The sequence below is a fragment of the Hippichthys cyanospilos genome, chromosome 7 (genome assembly GCF_059441005.1).
Source record: "Hippichthys cyanospilos isolate Australia breed blue-spotted pipefish chromosome 7, RoL_Hcya_1.0, whole genome shotgun sequence".
NCBI lineage: Eukaryota > Metazoa > Chordata > Actinopteri > Syngnathiformes > Syngnathidae > Hippichthys > Hippichthys cyanospilos.
In genome coordinates, this window is record NC_142375.1 from 20967939 (window position 1) to 20986270 (window position 18332).

Below are 18332 nucleotides of genomic sequence, written 5' to 3' on the forward strand. Positions count from 1 at the left end.
TTTTTCTACTGGCGACAAAGCTCAGTCAGTTCCTATTCCCCGAGTTTACTGTGCAACGTCTGGTTTTCCGTTGCACCACCAATCCGTGTAATTACATAAACCGCATGCATGTTGCTACGCATGTAGATTTTTTTTTTTTTCTCAGATTGTGCGAGTTAATGGTTAGTAGACACCCTCGTGTGGAGGCATGCGGCAGTGAGCGTTGGCGGGCTGGAGTGATTCTGCGGCCGTGCGCGCCTGATAGTTTGAATAAGCATTCCTCCGGGTGTGTGTGCAATTAGGGTTAGGACCGTGTGTGTACAGCGTGTGTGTGCGCGCAGTGCTGGGAGTTGTTAGCGGTTCCATCTGGGTCTCCTGGAAGCCGTGTGGAGTCAGGAAAACCGCATCTCATAAAAAGCGGAGGCAGCCCAATGTTCTACAAGGACAGAACATTACTGGGAATGTCGCTCAGGAAAAGCCTGGGACCCGGGCCCGCGCGCCGGCTCCTCTCCTCGGGCCCCGTTCCACTCTCCTCCCTTCCTCCCTCGCAACTTTGGGTGAGGGATTAAGAAGAGGAAGACATAATAGAGAGTGTGGGCGACCGAGCGGAGAGGGAACGCTGATGACATTCCCATCTGTGCGCGGCCGACGGCGGAGGGAGCGGCGACGGATTGTGGCCCGGGCGGAACGGATAGGATAGTCGGGGACTGTGTTGGCCCGCGGAAGCGAGCGTGACAGTAGGATGACAAGGATGAAGGGTCAAGGGATGGAGAGTCGTGGCGGCGCTGCCAAAGTGAAAGGCGGCCTTCCCATGTTGTCCCGGCTTGAACTGCTGGGAAGCACTCACTGACATATGCAAATGCGTGAAAACGCATAAACAAGACATTACACGCACTATTTTCCGCTCATCACATCTGCGGGGAACGACTCCAAAATAGGACCATTCGTTCTACTTGAGATAAGATGATAGATGGATGGATGGATGGATGGATGGATGGATAGATAGATAGATAGATAGATAGATAGATAGATAGATAGATAGATAGATAGATAGATAGATAGATAGATAGATAGATAGATAGATAGATAGATAGATAGATAGATAGATAGATAGAAAGCTACCTAGCAAGATGGCTAGATAGAAAGCTAGCTAGCTAGCGATAGATAGATAGATAGATAGATAGATAGATAGATAGATAGATAGATAGATAGATAGATAGATAGGAAGCTACCTAGCGAGATGGATAGATAGAAAGCTAGCTAGCGAGATAGATAAAAAGAAAGCTAGCTAGCGAGATAGATAGATAGATAGATAGATAGAAAACTAGCTAGCTAGCAAGACTGATAGATAGAAAGCTAGCTAGCGATATAGATAAAAAGAAAGCTAGCTAGCGAGATAGATAGATAGATAGATAGATAGCAAGACTGATAGATAGAAAACTAGCTAGCTAGCAAGACTGATAGATAGAAAACTAGCTAGCTAGCAAGACTGATAGAAAGCTAGCTACCTACCTCGATAGATAGATAGAAAACTAGCTAGCTAGCAAGACTGATAGATAGAAAGCTAGCTACCTACCTACCTCGATAGATAGATAGATAGATAGATAGATAGATAGATAGATAGATAGATAGATAGATAGATAGATAGATAGATAGATAGATGGATAGATAGATGGATAGAAAGCTAGCGAGAAAGCTTTGTTTTGTCTTTGTGTTAAAAAGGACATTTTTGAATACCAGATTTTCTGCTAATTTGATATAAAGGTTTCACAATGATTTCAGGATTTTGTTATTTGCATGAGTTCAGGCACATTGTAAACAGTCAGACCATTTTGTGGAAAACACAAAATGAGGTTTGTCTAGCACTTCGATACAAATATCTTCCTATCCCAAAAACTTTCAAGTGAAACAATACCATACGTAGCACATCCATAGATTATCTCACAAAATCCCTAAATTACTAATAACAATGTATTTTATCTTAGCTGTAAATGTAACAAACATTTCTCGAAACACATTTTATGTTTTTTTTTCCTCTAAAATTGGCTGTTGATTTTGATTTAAGTTCATTGTCAAAAGAAAGAAAGAAAATACTGTACTACAAAACTATGCTAATATAATAATCCCAATTTTTGTCAATGCAAAGACAAGTGCGCACGTGACTGAAGAAAACCAAACTTAAAAAAAAAAGGCAATCATTTATTTTAATGGTTATTGATGCCACATGTAATTCCTCTCCCTTTCAAATCAAACTTCCATCCAGTGGAGTCGTTAATGCTATTGATTAACTTCTGCACTATGAGCAGCCTATTACAAAGGTAAATTGCAGAGTGTACGCATATTTCGTCACACCCCCCGTCCCTCCGTCCGTCTGTTTACTTTTTGTTCTGCTGCAGGCGAGGTGCTCTGTGCTTAATTCCTTCAGTAAATTACCAGCTAAAAGGCCGTAGTGGCACATGCTATTACTTAGCCGCCAACAATAAGAGTTCATTGCAGCAGCGGTGGTGGTAATAATAATTATGATTCCATGTCAGTCACATCATTGCCGCACTTCCAGCCGAGTGTGGAATCTAAAATTGTACAATTAGGTTATTACAATGTTTTAACGCTGTAGTAAAAGGTTAGATGATTTTTTTTTTCTTTAATAATAAGCTGAGGAAGTTAACTACTGACAGATTTACTGTCGTGTAATTGTGCGGCTACTGCAAAAACTCGGTATCATTACTAAATTAGGAATTATTATTATTGTATACTGTAAAATTCAGACTATGATACAACTTTTTTCTCATGATTTGAGCCCTCATCCATCCATCCATTTTCTACAGCCAATTATCCACACAAGGGTCACAGGCTTCCTGGTGCCTATCCCAGCTTACTTCCAGCAGGGACACCCTGAACCTGTTGCCAGCCAATCGCAAGGCACACAGTGACTAATAACCACTCACGCACCCAATCACACTTAAGGACAATTTAGCATGTCCAATACACCGGCCATACCGGAGGGAACTCATTAGGGCTCAGGGAGAACATGCAAACTCCACACACCATGATGCCGCTTGTAATTCAGTTTCATCCTATTTATCGTCTGTCTTATCTGTCCTGTTGTGTGTGTGTGTGTGTGTGTGTGTGTGTGTGTGTGTATATATATATATATATATATATATATATATATATGTGCAGTGTTCAAGTAATCAAGACATCAGTTCCACAAGCAATCATTGTGTAAAAGATAGGATAGTCAATAAAAAACAAAAACAAAAAATCTTTCCACGAAAATATCTGATGTTACGACCTGCGGCTTATAGTATGCCGCAGTTTATCGGTGACAAAAATGTATTTTTTTTTTTTTTTTTGCTCAATTTTTGCTATACCGGCGCAGTTTATAGTCCGTAATGTATAGTATATTCTGCTTTTATGTTGATGTTATTTATCAACAGGAGCAGATCATTGATTATATTCGAAACATCTCTCGATGATACACGCAAGTGGATCTGCAAGTCTTTACAATCACAGAAGCCGTTTTTGTGCATATGCCCAGACACCCCCAATAATACCCCCCCCCCCCACCACCACCATGCGGTTCCACTTATACTCTTGGAATAGTGCGCCACACTTGCATATAGATAAGCACATGCAAACACAACACACACTCTCACACAGTACGAAAACCACATGCACATGTCGGCCCGCTGCACACTAATTGATTCAGGAACACTTTTTCAGCACCAGAACCCCTTTGTGCAATTACAGGAGGAATTTGCTGCTGTGACATCTTTCTCACATCTCTCTCACACACACACAAACACACTTTTTTTTTTTTGAAAGCAAAGTGGGCGTGTGATGGGATAAAAAGTGGCCTCAAATAATTGCGTAAGGCTTTAGAAAAAGGTGTAAAATAGCAACCTGCAAATCCAAATATGGCCGTCGCTCTCTGACCTGCAGTATGTAGCCCCGCACGTAGTCCCGCAGGGTCCAGCCCAGCCCGTGCAGGATGTGCAGAACCTCCTCCTGCTTGAGCACGGAGAAGAGGCGGTCCAGCAGGATCTTCAGCCGCACCGGCACCGCCTGCGTGCCGTACAGCATCAGGCTGCTGATGTCGAACACCACGTTGGACTGCACGATCTCCACTTGCGTCGGGTGGTACAGGTGCTGCGTGCTCAGCTTGTCCAGGGCTGTCCACGCACGCGCACAAAAATTACATTCAGAAATCATTCTAGAAAATAAATAAGCGGTGTCCAAGCTGCGGCCCGGGGGAACGCCATTTTGTTTGCGGCGGTAAGCAGCATTAGCTAAAATTTGACATGTCCCTGTAAAGCACAAAGGGTTTTTTTTGTTTTTTTTTTAATATAAAATAAAGCTTTTTTAAAGATAAAATTTTTGTTTTGTTTACCAAATATTTCCAGCCATATTCCTGCATGAAGTCGCCGATTTAAATTCTTGATCAGGAATCTATTTTTAATAAGGAAATAATAATATAATTATATATAATAATAATAATTAATAATCCCGTTTAAAAACCACCCGCAGCACACGTGTAGGTCAAGTGACATTCATAAGCTGAGAGCTGTTTATTTGATTTTAGTTATCGTTCATTTGACTCTATTTTGACATAATTGTATAAAACCAAAAAACGTATTCAGAAGAAATCTCATAGTAAAACAAATTCATTTATTTGTGTATGTTAAAAAATATATGGCTAGAGAATATATATAATATATATATATATATATATATATATATGCGCAATATGAGGAAAAAAGGTGCAATTTTTACAAAATCATTCACCTCTCTCAAATCAAAATTGTAAATATAACTGAATTGTAGTGATGAGGAAATGAAGCCTCATGAAGCACTTGTGATTTTTGTTTTTTTACTCCTTTTGGTTGTGCACTCTCTTTCAAAATAAAAGCAATCCATTAATTTTCCACTGCATCTTCAAGCATAGAGCGCCATCTAGAGGAGCAAAACAAATATAAAATGGGCTTCACGAGGCTTCATGAGGCTTCATTCTCCCATCAGTAGGGAATCGTTGTCCACTTGTGTCCACCAAGGTCGGCCAAAACCGATGGACGCATCGTAGTCTCCTTTCACTCGAGCGCATAAGCAGCAATGTAAATTTCTTCAATATGTGCAACGTGTAATGCGCTCCACATTGGCCGTTTTGGAAAAGTGTCATGGCGCCTCCATTATGTTGCCTCCTCCTGCCTTAGGGAAGAAGTGCAACAAATTGCTACAAGGTTGGAGTGCAACGTAGCCCGACAGGCGTAAATGGGGGAAAAGCAAACCTAAGCGAGACCGCGACCTCTCTCAACTCTTCTTCTGTCCCGTCCGTCCTCCCCCCTCTCGTCCCCCGTCTCACCCTCGCCCCCCCCCCCCCCCCCCCCCCCCCTCCGCGCCCGTCTGGGTGACACCTGGCCCGGTCCGCCTTTCTCTGATCCCGGGACGAGGGCCTCGCCTGACAACGCCTCGCCGCCAGACACGAACGCAATAAAAAAATGAAGAAGTGCTTGTCAGAGCGGCTGCCAATGCTGACATGAAATGAAAAGTTAAGGGAGGGTAAAAAAAAAAGGGGGGGGGGGCTGACACTTCACGGGGAGAGGCTGGGAAATATTCGCCCAGGTCCTTATGTTGATTTACCCATAGAGCCCCACGGTCCGCCATGGTGAGCCAACCAGGTGTTTTCTTTTATCCTGCTTTCTTCCACGCCTAGTTCTCTTTGTACTTTAGGGTTCTTTGTAATTTTTTTTTTAAATGTATTTATTATCGCACCTGTGTGAAGAAGCGCTAAGGTGCGGTTGTTTGGAAGAGTACGGGAGAAGGACCAAAAAAACAAGTTTTAGTGACAAATATGTTTGGATGTTCAGAAACTTTTTTATGCTGTAATTGGAGATTACCAAAAATGCAACTGAGGTTTTCTTCATGCTTTTATTAATAACGTTAATGCTGGTTAACTTATTTTTACACTTGCAAGTGTTTAAAAATGCCGCTAAAAGCATACTGTTCTTTTTTCCAAATTGAGAAATGAATGAATTCACACTACGGTGGTTAATGTTTTGATTTTTTTAAATTTAGTAATTAAAAAAAACAGACACCCAAATGTGTCAAAGCATTGGTTGACTTTTTCAGTTTTTTTTATGCCATTAAAATAAGGAGAAACTTTTATTATTTTTAACAATTATGACAGTTATCCTCTTTTTATACTAACTCATTTAATCCCAAAGACATGTTTTTTACTTTTTTTTTTTTTTTTTTAAATCCAAAAGACTTTGGCCAAAAGACTTTGGCAAAAGAAGGGTCTAAAAATGTCTGGTACTGAATTAAAAAATTGGTATTTTACCGCAGTTAAAATCCATTTTGCAAGCTCGTAGTAGTTGTATTTGCACATCAACAAATATGTAACAGAAAAAGTAAAGAATTCATGCAAGTTTCTTTTAAGAATAAATTAAAACTGTAATATGTAACAAAAAAATTGTTCCTTACCGTGAGCTACCCAGCCATGTTTGCAATGGTCGCATGTGCGTAAGTGGATCTTGCCCGGCTGAAAGCACTCGCAAGTGCAGTTGACCAGCGTGCAGCGAATGGCCTGCAGGGGGCACAAACAAATCCACTTTATTACCACAAACATTTGTTTCAATTGTATGCCGCCACAATTGAGAAGTCTTTTTATACTACAACAAAAAAAAAAACAAAGTTGTCCAAAATGTAGCGTTCCTGTAAATATGCCAAAGTTCCACTAGAAAAAAAAATCAAACTGTTAGAATGGGGGTTCAATTACCCCGGTGGAGGTGCACTTGCCTTGAAAGCTTTTAGCGGCGAGGGGTTAAGTGCGAGTGCAATACTTGCCCTCAAACGACTACCAAGAAAACGCCTGCTGTTAGCGCAAATAAAAACATCTTTCGTACAAACGGGCGGTGCAGATTCTGGCTGTAGATTCGCCGCCGTCAGACGGCATCGCTCAACCAAACCAGGTGGAAAACAAATAACAAACGTTTTACCTTTTGTTTAGCATTTTCTAATACATGTAATAATATATGGAATAACCGACGTACAAAAATCGTTGTCATGTTTGCTTGAATTTCCAAGAGTCAAAATTGCGCTGCCGGAATACACAGACAAACTCGCATTTATATCAGTCTTAAATGAACATAAATGAAATGCACTTTCAAACCCCAAAAATTAGACGGACTGCGCCATTCTACAATTGCAGCAAAAAATAGTATACTTTTCTTTGAAAAACACATTTTATTAAATCTATACTGGAATTTATTTCAATTCTAATGGGACACAACAGACACACTAAAAATTGTTAATTGTTTTTTACCAACTTGAGGTGATTCTCAAAATTTTAGCTTATGTTTGGTAGCGCTACAAGCTAGCACTCATTGCTCAACATTTATATACAGTTTTTTGGTTTGGATATTTCTTGGTATCAAAGATATCTTCAGTTACTGCCATGCCAACTTTTGTCCGTTAGATTGTCTAATGTTTATGGCGTAGACATGTTTTTTTAATCCAAAAATGTATAAATAAAGCTGAAGGAGATACGTTAGCATGAGGAATGATGATGAATAAAATGGAATGATGTTGAATAAGACCAAATGACACTGAATGATATTAAATAGTGGACTTGTAATGATTCCGTTTTTTAATGTGAGTAGTGGACATTTTTGGGATGTTGAAAGTCATTACCGAACTATGACGCTATTTTTTTTTTAACTTTGTGAGAATTTTTAGGTGTTAACATGTTGAATTTTTGGTAGCAAGTAGAAATCAGTCCCCCGGTAAAGTTTGGAATTCCAAACAGAAAGGACGTGATCCTTTTGTATTGAATGTCCTATATGAAGTCGATGGGTAGTTTTTGATTATAAATGTTGAATTTTGGGAAAACTGTGAATTTTGGGAATGGGAAAAATAATAGCCTGCAAGGCTTGACGTTTTCAAATATATTGAAAGTAGAATTATGTGAAATAAATGGATGATGTAGAAGTAGATGCATGTCAAACAATAAATAAAAGAAATTTATGACGTACCCATTTAGCAGTCACACAAATATGACACAAGAGTCACACAAATACTTTAGTTTCATAATATACAACAGCAAGCCAATATGAACGGAGGTCCCGCGGTAACCCGAAGCATTTGGAACATCTCGGGTTGATTATGAAATCCATAACGACAACAAGTCAGCGATAACTGTGTAGTTGCTTTGATGACTGCTTTCAGTCAGCATGATCTCCACGGTCAAGTCTGTAGCTCCCGCTTATCAGAATCGTTACGAATTTACAGTCGTCGGGCGTGAGAATTGTGCAAATCGTAAAATGGTGGCTGGTCATAGTCCAATCTGACAATCTGGATTTCACAATGTCCCGAAATGGTCAATGAGAGCGGCTCCGATAGGCAAGGATCGACCTTTTATGTTACGCATCTGTCATAGTTGAGCACTTTCATGGACTTAAACAACATGAACCACCTTTGATAGATTTTGGACATTGCTGGATGTAAAATCCAAATGCAAATCCAAAATCCACGCTCTCAGGTTGTAAAACCTCTTACAACGTGATAATGAGCTAATCTGACAAATGGTTTATTACATCAACCAGTCAGGCAGACTATTTGACCGTCTTTAAGATATTCAGGTAAACGGAGGGAGCGAGGATTAAGCCCCACTCAGTTATAACCCGCCGTTAGGATGGATTTTCGACGATTTATGGGTCAAGAGTTCAACGGACAATAATTTGAAAGATGCATTGTATTTATTTTTGTTTGCGATCATGACGACACACTGTAATCTTTGTTTGGAACTAAACGTTAGCGATGAGTTAAACTTTTTGCTCTGCAAATTTTGGTTGATTTATCTCGCGGCGTCTTGCTTGAACTCCGGTTGGCAAACTATCTCAGGATTCATTGCAGTGTGCTGTCATGGATTTTATATATTTTCAAGACCTGTCTTTGATTAAAAATAAAAAAAAAATATATATATATTTTTCCCTGTCTGTTCAACAGGATTGCGTTGACATTTCAAATTGTGCTGAGGGTTAGGGTTAAGGTTAGGGTTTGCTAGCGATCCTCGTCGTATAGCTTCAGTATAAGGTTTCTTCCCATATGTAAGTGGTGAACTTTATACTTTCGGTTCAGTTGAAAAAAGTAACAATAAATCAACTTGGAATGGAAAGACATCGTCTCCCATATTCAGCTTTACCGCCCCGGTATCCGCACTTAGCAGATTGATGCCTTTTGCTAATTAGCTTCATGTGCGGCGGTGCTAACAGTAGCACCGGCAGATGCAAACAAACAAATGGAAATATCAAGCGCACCTCCGCTGTTTACGAGCCGGCGTCTGACAGCTGACGAGATAGTTAAGGGGCGTCTAATACGGCAATTAGAGCGTGGCACTATCTGCGGGGCCGCCGCTGTGACAAGGCGCCCCTCTAATCACGGACTTATTACGCCAGCTAGCAGCAACCTCTCATATCTGGGCCATTAAGCAGACTGCGGCATTAAGACACATTAAAGCGGCAAGAGGCACTAAAGGCGGAATAAGGCGAAGGGGGTGAGCTCTTGTTTTTTAGATTGACTTCGACTTTGAGCCAGGAAGAGATGTTAAGGCCTTCACAAGTAAAGAATGACAGAGGAAGAAGTTGAAAGAATACAAATTGATTACAAGGCTCTTAATAAGGAAGCCAGCGTGCAGATGTGTCCGACGCGGCCATCACAAACATCTGCGTTTGCTTTAACAGACGAAACAAGAGAGACAAAAGAATAAACACGGCTCCCGCCCCCTTCGTACGTGCGACCGAGTATTGGCCCGAGTTCTATCCCGGCCCGGCTTGGGTCGGGGACGAGCACCGGGCCCGGATCCCGCCGCTCCCCTCCCGCTTATTTGTCACAGAAGGTTGGGGAGGGGGGAGGAGGTTGTGTTATCTGAGGCCTGGCCAGAAACACAGCATTAGTCACTGTGTTAGCGTCTCGCCAGGGTTTCCTCTTTGGCTCGAAACAAGCAGACCGACATGCGATAAAGGACGGGACGGGACGGGAGAAGAGAGGGGCTTTGTGTCATGGCGCTTTAGTACAGTTTCCGACAAAAAGTACAGCTCAGTACGCTGTTTTTCAGTTTCCATTGACTACGCTGGGTTCCGCGTCGCGTTTGTACCTCTGGGTTTTGCTAGTCATAAATTAACTGTCCATAGCATACAGATCATACAGTATGACTTCAGAACTCTTAATGGGTTTGGCTCAGTTCCCTTTTGCATATCATGCCAAAATATTGAACCCATAAGGTACGACTAAGATTCTATAGTTGCCGTTTAGAGTAGTACGAGTTTGTTTAGTTCAAGTATATCTGCTACTACCTACTACCTAGCTGCTACCTAGTTTTGCTAGGGATCCTAAAATATAGCATTTCACCTGTACTATAGGTGAAACCTGTAGTACCTGTAGTGTAGATCGCAGTAGTACTGATTTGGTAACATTGTTCAATTGTCACCTGTTCAAAGGTATTCCGTAATATCCCATCCATACAGTATGTCTTGTCAAAATACTTCTTCTTTTGGGTGTACCAGTCACAGAAGTATTTGGCATGCAGCATCGCCATTTTAAAGGTGCCCAAAAGATGAGGCCCTTATCACAAATGTATGATTTTTCACCGTTCTTTAGATAAGGTACAAGTCACACTACCACAGGTTGGGTCTAGTGGGTTTTGGTGTAGGTGAAGAGTCATAAAATGCTCGTACATCATATACAAATTGTAAACTAATGTTTTATCACTATTTTAAAGGTGTTGGCTCCGTTCTATTTAGGGTGGTGTTTGTAAGGAGGCCTGGAATATCCAGCCCATAATGACTTTTCAACATTCGAGTCAGAGTGTCGTTTCGAGCGGTTGAAGTTGGTTCGTTTCACGTAGTTCCGGTCTTTTTGTTGCATAGTGACCTCAAATACAGTATTCCACCCATACCGTAAAACTTTCAATCGAGAGTTTGCTTAAAAATACTTGTAGTTTTGTCTGGCATGCATTTTACAGTTTTATTTTATAAGAACCTAAAATATCCAGCGCGTACCACCAGTGTATGACTTTTCAGCAGTCTTTAAATAGTGTATGAGTCACAGTAGTACACGGTTCTCTTGTGTTGTGCGCATCGTTTGAAAGCTTCCATTCTACGGATTCTACATGTTCTTGTCCTGCCAGTTACTGAACTGGGTTCAGTTTGTTTAGCATTTTCTGTATTTACCTTGTAGAAAGGCCTTTTTTTTCAAGCCATACTGGATGATGTTTCGGTGGACTAGTTTTTCACCGTATTATTGGTTAGCTTTGTTCAGTGCGGAACAGAATTTTTTGAGCTCTTGTCCTGTACAAGGACGGTTGTATGGTAGAGTTTGTCTTTTGATTTGCCGCTAGACAAGCACTGTAGTCCGGATTTCCTGAAGCAAATTGAAAGGACGCAAAAATGCGAGCATTTTGGGGTCGCGGGTTGAGTGTCGCACAGCTGCCGATTAGCCGTCGCGATCAACAACTCGACTCACTCCGCATCATTCTCAGCCCTTATCTGACTCAAGTGTCTGTGTGTCATTGCCGGCTAGTGTTTAGCCGCGGGCTTGATGTTTCATGGCTGTTATGCTTGGCCAGCGGCGCCTGTCCCGGCCAACTTGTAAACAGTCATGACCGGCGACGGCCCTGGGCTCACCGTGACGAACGTTAGCACGACAGATGGGTGGAAGCATTGTAGCGTTGGAACAAGATGGTTCCAGGCTGGACTCTTGGCTGGGGCGAGCCTTGTAAACAGACCCCGTGGCCCGGGACCAACAGCGACACATGCAACCGAGCCCGAGCAGGAATCGGACGTCAGCGAAGACACAATGAGACCACAGAAGCAACGGTGATCTTTGACTAATAGCATCCTGTTCAGCTGCACCAGCGCGCTGTCGTTTTTAATGTCGTAAATGCACGCCAGCGGGCTTTTTTTTTTTTTTTTATCTTCTTTCCAGCATCTCTGCAAAATGCAAAGCCACACAGATGGTCTGTTCCTTCCCACTTTAATGGAATCCCTTTACCCGTGTTCAACACGTCGCCACAGACCGCAATTCTTGTCGGGCGAGTTAAGCAAAGCCCGGCTCATAAAATGAAAACCCCGTGTGCGTACCATGTGCGCGCCTCGTGTTTTGCCCGTTCGGAATGGGTCCTACAACACCGGGAGCATCTTGTCCTCTCGTCTTCCCCCGGCCGCGAGGTATTATCTCATCCGTGAGCTTGAGCTGCTGAAAACGTTGCCAATTTCCTGACAGAAATGTGCGGCCAATGTGTGCCGGGGAAAAGAGGCGCGGCGGCGTTGCGTGTCATAAAGACGGGCCCTGGCCTCGGATTGAGACGTCAGGACCGCACAGCGTCCATATTGGAACCAGGTGACAAATAACGCAAGACGCATAAAGAAAGGCTTTGTAGTCGAGTGCTGTCAGAACATATAAGCAAGCGCGTAACGTATGCTAAAGCTAATTGTCGGTTAGTTTTTTATTTCTGCTTGTTTGTTAGCTTTGTTAGACTCACTGACGTTTTTGTGATTCTTCTAAAGAATAGCATCAGTCATGAAAAAAACAAAAGAGGCGGGGGCGTGAATTGATGACCACGGAGAAGGAAATAGATAGCAAAGCACTTGGTTGCTCAGTACAATAGTCCGTGCTATGCTAACATTAAAAGCACGTAAATGAAAGCATCTTTCACGGAGGAGTTTGGCTTCCGTTCAATTTCGTTTTACCCTAATGTGAACTGACTTTTTACGACCTTGACGAATGTCAAACTCCCACATAAAATGATTCCTGCGCAGCAAGCAACTTTGAAAATCACCCGATAAGCTTGCGATCTGATTTTCTTATTTAACCATGAAAAAGTAATATTTTGTCTATAATCAATTCGGCAAATTATAATTCCGGTACAATGAACAGTTAACTGAAACAGTCAACTGAAAATGACATCACAAGTAACAACCAATCGCAGCTCAGCGTGAATGTCACATGACCAAAACCAGAAAACGGCTCTGTGTGTTTTGAACTCATTCAGTCTCAGACATATTTACATATCTTTACAGACTTGTCCAGACATTCCAGCCAAGGTACTAAGTTGCAGTTTTTTTTTCAAATATAGAGTAAAATAGAGTCTCAATAATTTTCTGTATAAAAAAATAAATTAAAAGCTGGATAAAAATAGTCAAATAGGCTGTGATTTAATGTCTAACATTCTTAAAAAATATGTGAAAATACTTATTTCGGAGGTTTAATAAAGGCCTTCATTGTGAATAAAAAATAATGATCAACTCAATCAATCAATTAACAATTAGTTGTAAAAGAGGCGGTATTTGGAGCCAAGAAACGAAAACCTTTCGAAAGGAAAACCACTTAAAAGTCAACTAGCGTCACGCTCCATATTTGAAAGCGTCTGCTGCAGGGCCTTCATTTTGACGGATCCAAATTAGGATCGGCCGGCCTTGGTGCTTCGATTAGTATCTGACTTTAAATCGCAAAGTGATGCCAAGTAAACAAATACAGACGAAACCGAGGTGCTTTTCCGGAGGGAAACGACGGCGGTGGGCGAGGAAGGAGTTGTGTGGGGTCCAAATAGAAGAAGAAAAAAACCCCAGCTTGCGCTTGTCCGTCCCATCCCCAGCGTGCAAAAAGGCCCGTCGCCCCTGTCAGTTCTGCTTTGGAGCCCCGGCGGCTGCCAGTCGCTGAGGCAAAGGTCCCTGTCCTCTGCGCAGCTGCGCATCTGGGTTCTGACACGGGCCACGGCGGGCCAGAGCTATGCTAATGGCAACCAAATGGGCCGTGAGTCCCCGGCGGATCGGCAGCGACACGCATGTGTTTTTCATGTATTCACGCGCGCTCCTTCCGTCTTCCCGCCTTCCATTCAAGGCCCATACATGGAAGCGGCCGCTCTGCTCCCTTCGCTTTTAACTAATGAGCTCTGACAAACTATGAGTCATGTGTCACTATGTATAAGACTAATATGTAGCTGCGTTACAATAAAACACTCAATTGTAAGTAAGGCAGGGTACAGGCGGGCCTAATTTCAGCAAATTTCCTCTTTTCTCATCAAAGTCGGCAAAAGGGCTTGTAATCAGATGTTTCCAGGACAATCCGCGCCGATTATTCGTTTTGTTTGAAATGCATTGCGATATTTTTAAAGGGACAGTGTGCAAGATGGAAGGAATCAATGAAATGACTGTAAATTTCAAAACGTTGCAAATGAATGTGTTCTCTCAATGAGCGGCGGGATGTTTGAAATATAATCATAGGTCGAGTTAGCACCACAGTTGGGTGGAAGCCATGTAAAAGTTGTTTTCGTCATGTGAAGTGTAATTGCGATAAAATAAGAATTTTCATCGCTTTTTTTTTCCGTTTGATGAATGGTATTTTTTTTCTGCTTTAGACTAAGCTGTAACCTGAACAAAAACTGTAAAAAATAATTAACAGTTGATGAAAGTTGATTTTTTTTTAAGGTAAAAAAGGTTACAGTTTAAGGCACAGGTGTGGAACTCCAGTCCTGGAGGGCCGGTATCCTACATGTGTTCAAACCTTTTCCCTCAAAAACACCTGATTCAAATGATTGGGATCATTTTAAAGCTCTTGCCGAGCTTGCTAATGAGCTAATCATTTGAATCAGGTGTGTTGGGGAAAGAAAACCGGAAAACATGCAGGATGCCGGCCCTCAAGGACTGGAGTTCCACACCTATGGGTTAAGATATACTCGTACTTAGAACATTTTTATAGATAATAATCTTATTTATAGTCAGCGTGTCGTGGCGTGAAAAGTTTTCTCTTTTCTAGGGGTGCTTGGCAAAGTATAAGTGAGAAGCACTGGCACAGAACAAAAATTTATCATTTTGCACAAGACAACTTTAAAAAAAAAAAAAGTTTGGTATAAAAAAAATGCAGAAAGTTGGGTCAATATTTCCTCTTTTTTTAACCTATATTTAGGTTATTTTTGAGTTTTTAGAGCGCATGCACAGCTAAAACCTTAAAAAGAAAAAAAACATTCAGCCACATGTACTCAGGGCTCATGTAACGACCAATCACGGCTCATCTTGTGAATGTCACATGACCAGCCGCAGAAAAACAGGTGACAACCTGTGACGTAATTTTCCGTCGACAACAAATGGCAAAAATCAGATTTTAAAGCTTCCAATTGTACAGTTACTGCCAGCCCAGTTAAAATCCAATTTTGAAGTCAAAAGCCGTTGTTGGCAGTGAATGGGTTAACTTTTCTCAAAATTAGTCCTTCGGCGTCAAAGGGCATCACTGGAAGTGAATGAGTTAAATATAGACAAATGATGAACTTACCACTGAAAAGTAAGTATCCCTTTCAGTGCCATCCAAAAAATATGTTTTTAAAAAATGTACGGGAAGATAATCACAAACCCCAAAATAAAAAAAAAAATCATACATTTGTATTGCCATTGACCCTGACTGTTGTCCATCAAAGTATCCACAAACAAAACCAGATCATCACAATCATCAGCCATATTGATTGTTTCGATTCACCCGGAACCCTTTTCTCAAGCTCCGTGTGGGATGTTTCCAATTTCCCAGCATTCCTAAATGCAGCTCAAGACCATATGTCGCATGAGTAGCGCAGGACAGAAGTCCAACTGATGAAGTGGGGGCCATAGTGAGAGCGAGTGACACAAGGGGGGAGTTCGAGAAAATGTGAGTCAGAGAGTATTTGTCGGCGACACACACACACACACACACACGCACACACACATTGTTAAAGCGTGACTGCGACAGGAGGCCACCGCTGCTGAGACTCCGCCAGTCTGACATTTTAGTCATCACACTCGTCACAGTCGCCTGCAGGGTGCGACTACACACACCATCCTCCCACATTCCTCCGCAGTGCAAACACACACACTAAACATCAACACACACACAAGTTTTCCTCTCTGCATGCATCAGATTTTTATCATTCACATAAAGATGAAACAAACTGCGCACGATTCGTGCCCTTATCACAATAAGAACTCAAATGCGTTACCCCCAAAATTTTAAGAGCATTTACCTCCGCCAGCATCGCTAAAAGATGCGTTCAGGCGCGCGGCGAGCGCTTAACTTCCATGGTCACCGCATTCCCGGCTTGGCGAATGACAAGCTACAAGAAGAAAGACGTGAACAAATAATAGGAAAAATAAAAAATAAAAAAAATAGGAAGGAAGGAAGAGGTTTAAGCAACGGCTACATGACGACTAAAAAGAAGCGTGTCACTCCCAGAGTCGCGCAAGTGCGTGTGCGTCGTCTTGGCGGAGGGAAACGGTGCACCAAAAGGAAAAGTCCATCAGCGTGTTTTTCATCTTTATCAGCTTTACAAAGTTCACAAGATAGAGGGGACCAAGCGGCGGCTAGACGCCGTTCTCCAGTCACAGGACGCACCGACCGGCCTTCAGATCAAATATTTTCCCGACGAGTCAAGGTCCTTTAGGACAGGGGTCCCCTACCACCGGTCCGTGACCCCGTACCGGCCCGTGAAGCAACAGCACCCGAAATAATTATTTACGTTTGATGTGTTATCTGAGTCTGAAAGATGTTTTATTTTGAAAACTCACCGTATTCTCTTGGGTCAATTGAGGGCCGAAATTTCAGGCACACATTAGCAAAATGAGGAAGACGTTTTTGGAAATGTTTCCCTCACACTAATATATTATTTACCAGTGTGAAAGGGTGCGGAGTTTGTCCCCTAATTTCAAAAAATCTGTTTTGAAATGACTGAAAATGACATGACGATTAAAATTTGCTTCAAAGTAAATAATATGCTTGGTTCTAAGTAGGCTTCGTTTTTTCATTGGTTGGCACTCAGCAAGTTAGCTCTGTTGCTCCGTGTGCCAAGTTTTGCCATGTCTTGGGTGAATATGTTTTCATTATTATTTTTTTTTTTTTATTATTATTGTATCAAGTCTTGAAGCCTTGTTTGTAGCCTGTTGTTTGTTTTTTGTTTTTTTTTAAAAAAGGGGCAACAAATAGACATTGGACCAAACCTGATGAACAATCGTGATTTCGATTATGACCAATTTTTGATACATATTTTGGCCATAATCATGCAGCCCTAATATATATGTATATAAAATGCAACATGCAGAAAAAAACAAATTTTATCATTTTTCAAAAAAGCTCTCAAATTAAATAAAAATAGTCAATATATTTTTTAATTGGGTATGCACTCAAGTAAGTTAGCTGTGTTGCCCTGTGCGTTAACTTTTTTTCCCATTAATTATAAATAAACTTTGTTTATTTTAGTTTATCATTATTATTTGTAAGTGTAAAGCCTTGAAGCCTTGTTTATACACAGTTAGTTTAAAAAAAAAGGGCAATAAATAGGCATGTTTGACCAAACTTGATGAATAACCTTGATTTCAATATTGACCAAAATAATCGTGGTAAATATTTCAGCAATAATCGTGCAGCCCAACTTGAGAGAGTTTTTTTTTTTTACTTAAATTGTTGCCAGTTCAGCTTTAGCCACCACCCATTTTTGTTCTTTTTGTTAACTCATTAAAAAAACCACAGACTAAATTCAACACGTTAGCAGTCGTTAGCGATGACAAATTGTGACGAAGGCCAGATCGTGAGAATCGTCCTTCTCTTCCTCTCCTCCTTTCCGCGCCGATCGCATGTTAACTTTTCACCGCATCCCCATGCTAACGCCGACCTAATGAATCTCGTTCCTCCGCTTGGGCCGGCGTTAAATCGGCCCGTAAAGCGTTCGCAGCTGCGACGCTTTGCCTCGCCTTGGCAGTGGCATTGACTCGGGGTGGGAGGGACGCTGACGGTGGTGGTGGGGGTACACATGTGAGTGCAGCTGGGCCAGGGGAAGGATGGGAGGAAGAGGACGAGCGAGGAGGTGGTATGAAGGGATGAAGAGGAGTTGGCAGACAAAAAAAAAAAAAAAAAAAGACCGCAAGTCTCCGTGTTTCCAGCTGCTTTTCTCAGGGGCTCGGTTTCCTACCCCCCTCCTCTTTTTTTTTTCGCAAGGCCCTTCAGGTCCCAGGTTGCTTGAAGAATCCCAAACACACACACACACACAGTCGCACACGGTTACAGTGAGACGCCCACGACCCCCCCCCCGCCTCACTTTGGGCCATCTTTGTTTAGACAGGGCTCAGGAGTTCCAGAAAAGCTCCCTCAGATGTGCTGAAGTAAGGGGAAAAACAAAACAAACTGACCCTCACTCACTCACACACACACACACACACACTCCAAATGCACCAACAAGTACTTTGCACTCACACATGTGACACGCACAAGTGAACACACCTAAGAGCCAAAATAACACTTTTTAAACCACAAAAATCACCCAAAAAGGTAGACTTTTCTTCGCGGAG

General features: G+C 41.9%; 1 protein-coding gene across 4 annotated transcripts in view; it reads right to left on the reverse strand.

Moving 5' to 3' along the window:
• Positions 1-18332, reverse strand: part of bnc2 (basonuclin zinc finger protein 2) — a 206001-nt gene that overhangs the window by 50773 nt on the left and 136896 nt on the right. For all 4 annotated transcript variants that reach the window (XM_088420295.1, XM_088420293.1, XM_088420296.1 and 1 more), the window contains 2 exons: positions 6460-6562; positions 3916-4151 (listed from right to left, as the gene is read on the reverse strand). In XM_088420295.1, coding sequence (XP_088276421.1) covers positions 3916-4151; positions 6460-6562 — 339 coding nt within the window. The remainder of the gene's footprint in view (positions 1-3915; positions 4152-6459; positions 6563-18332) is intronic.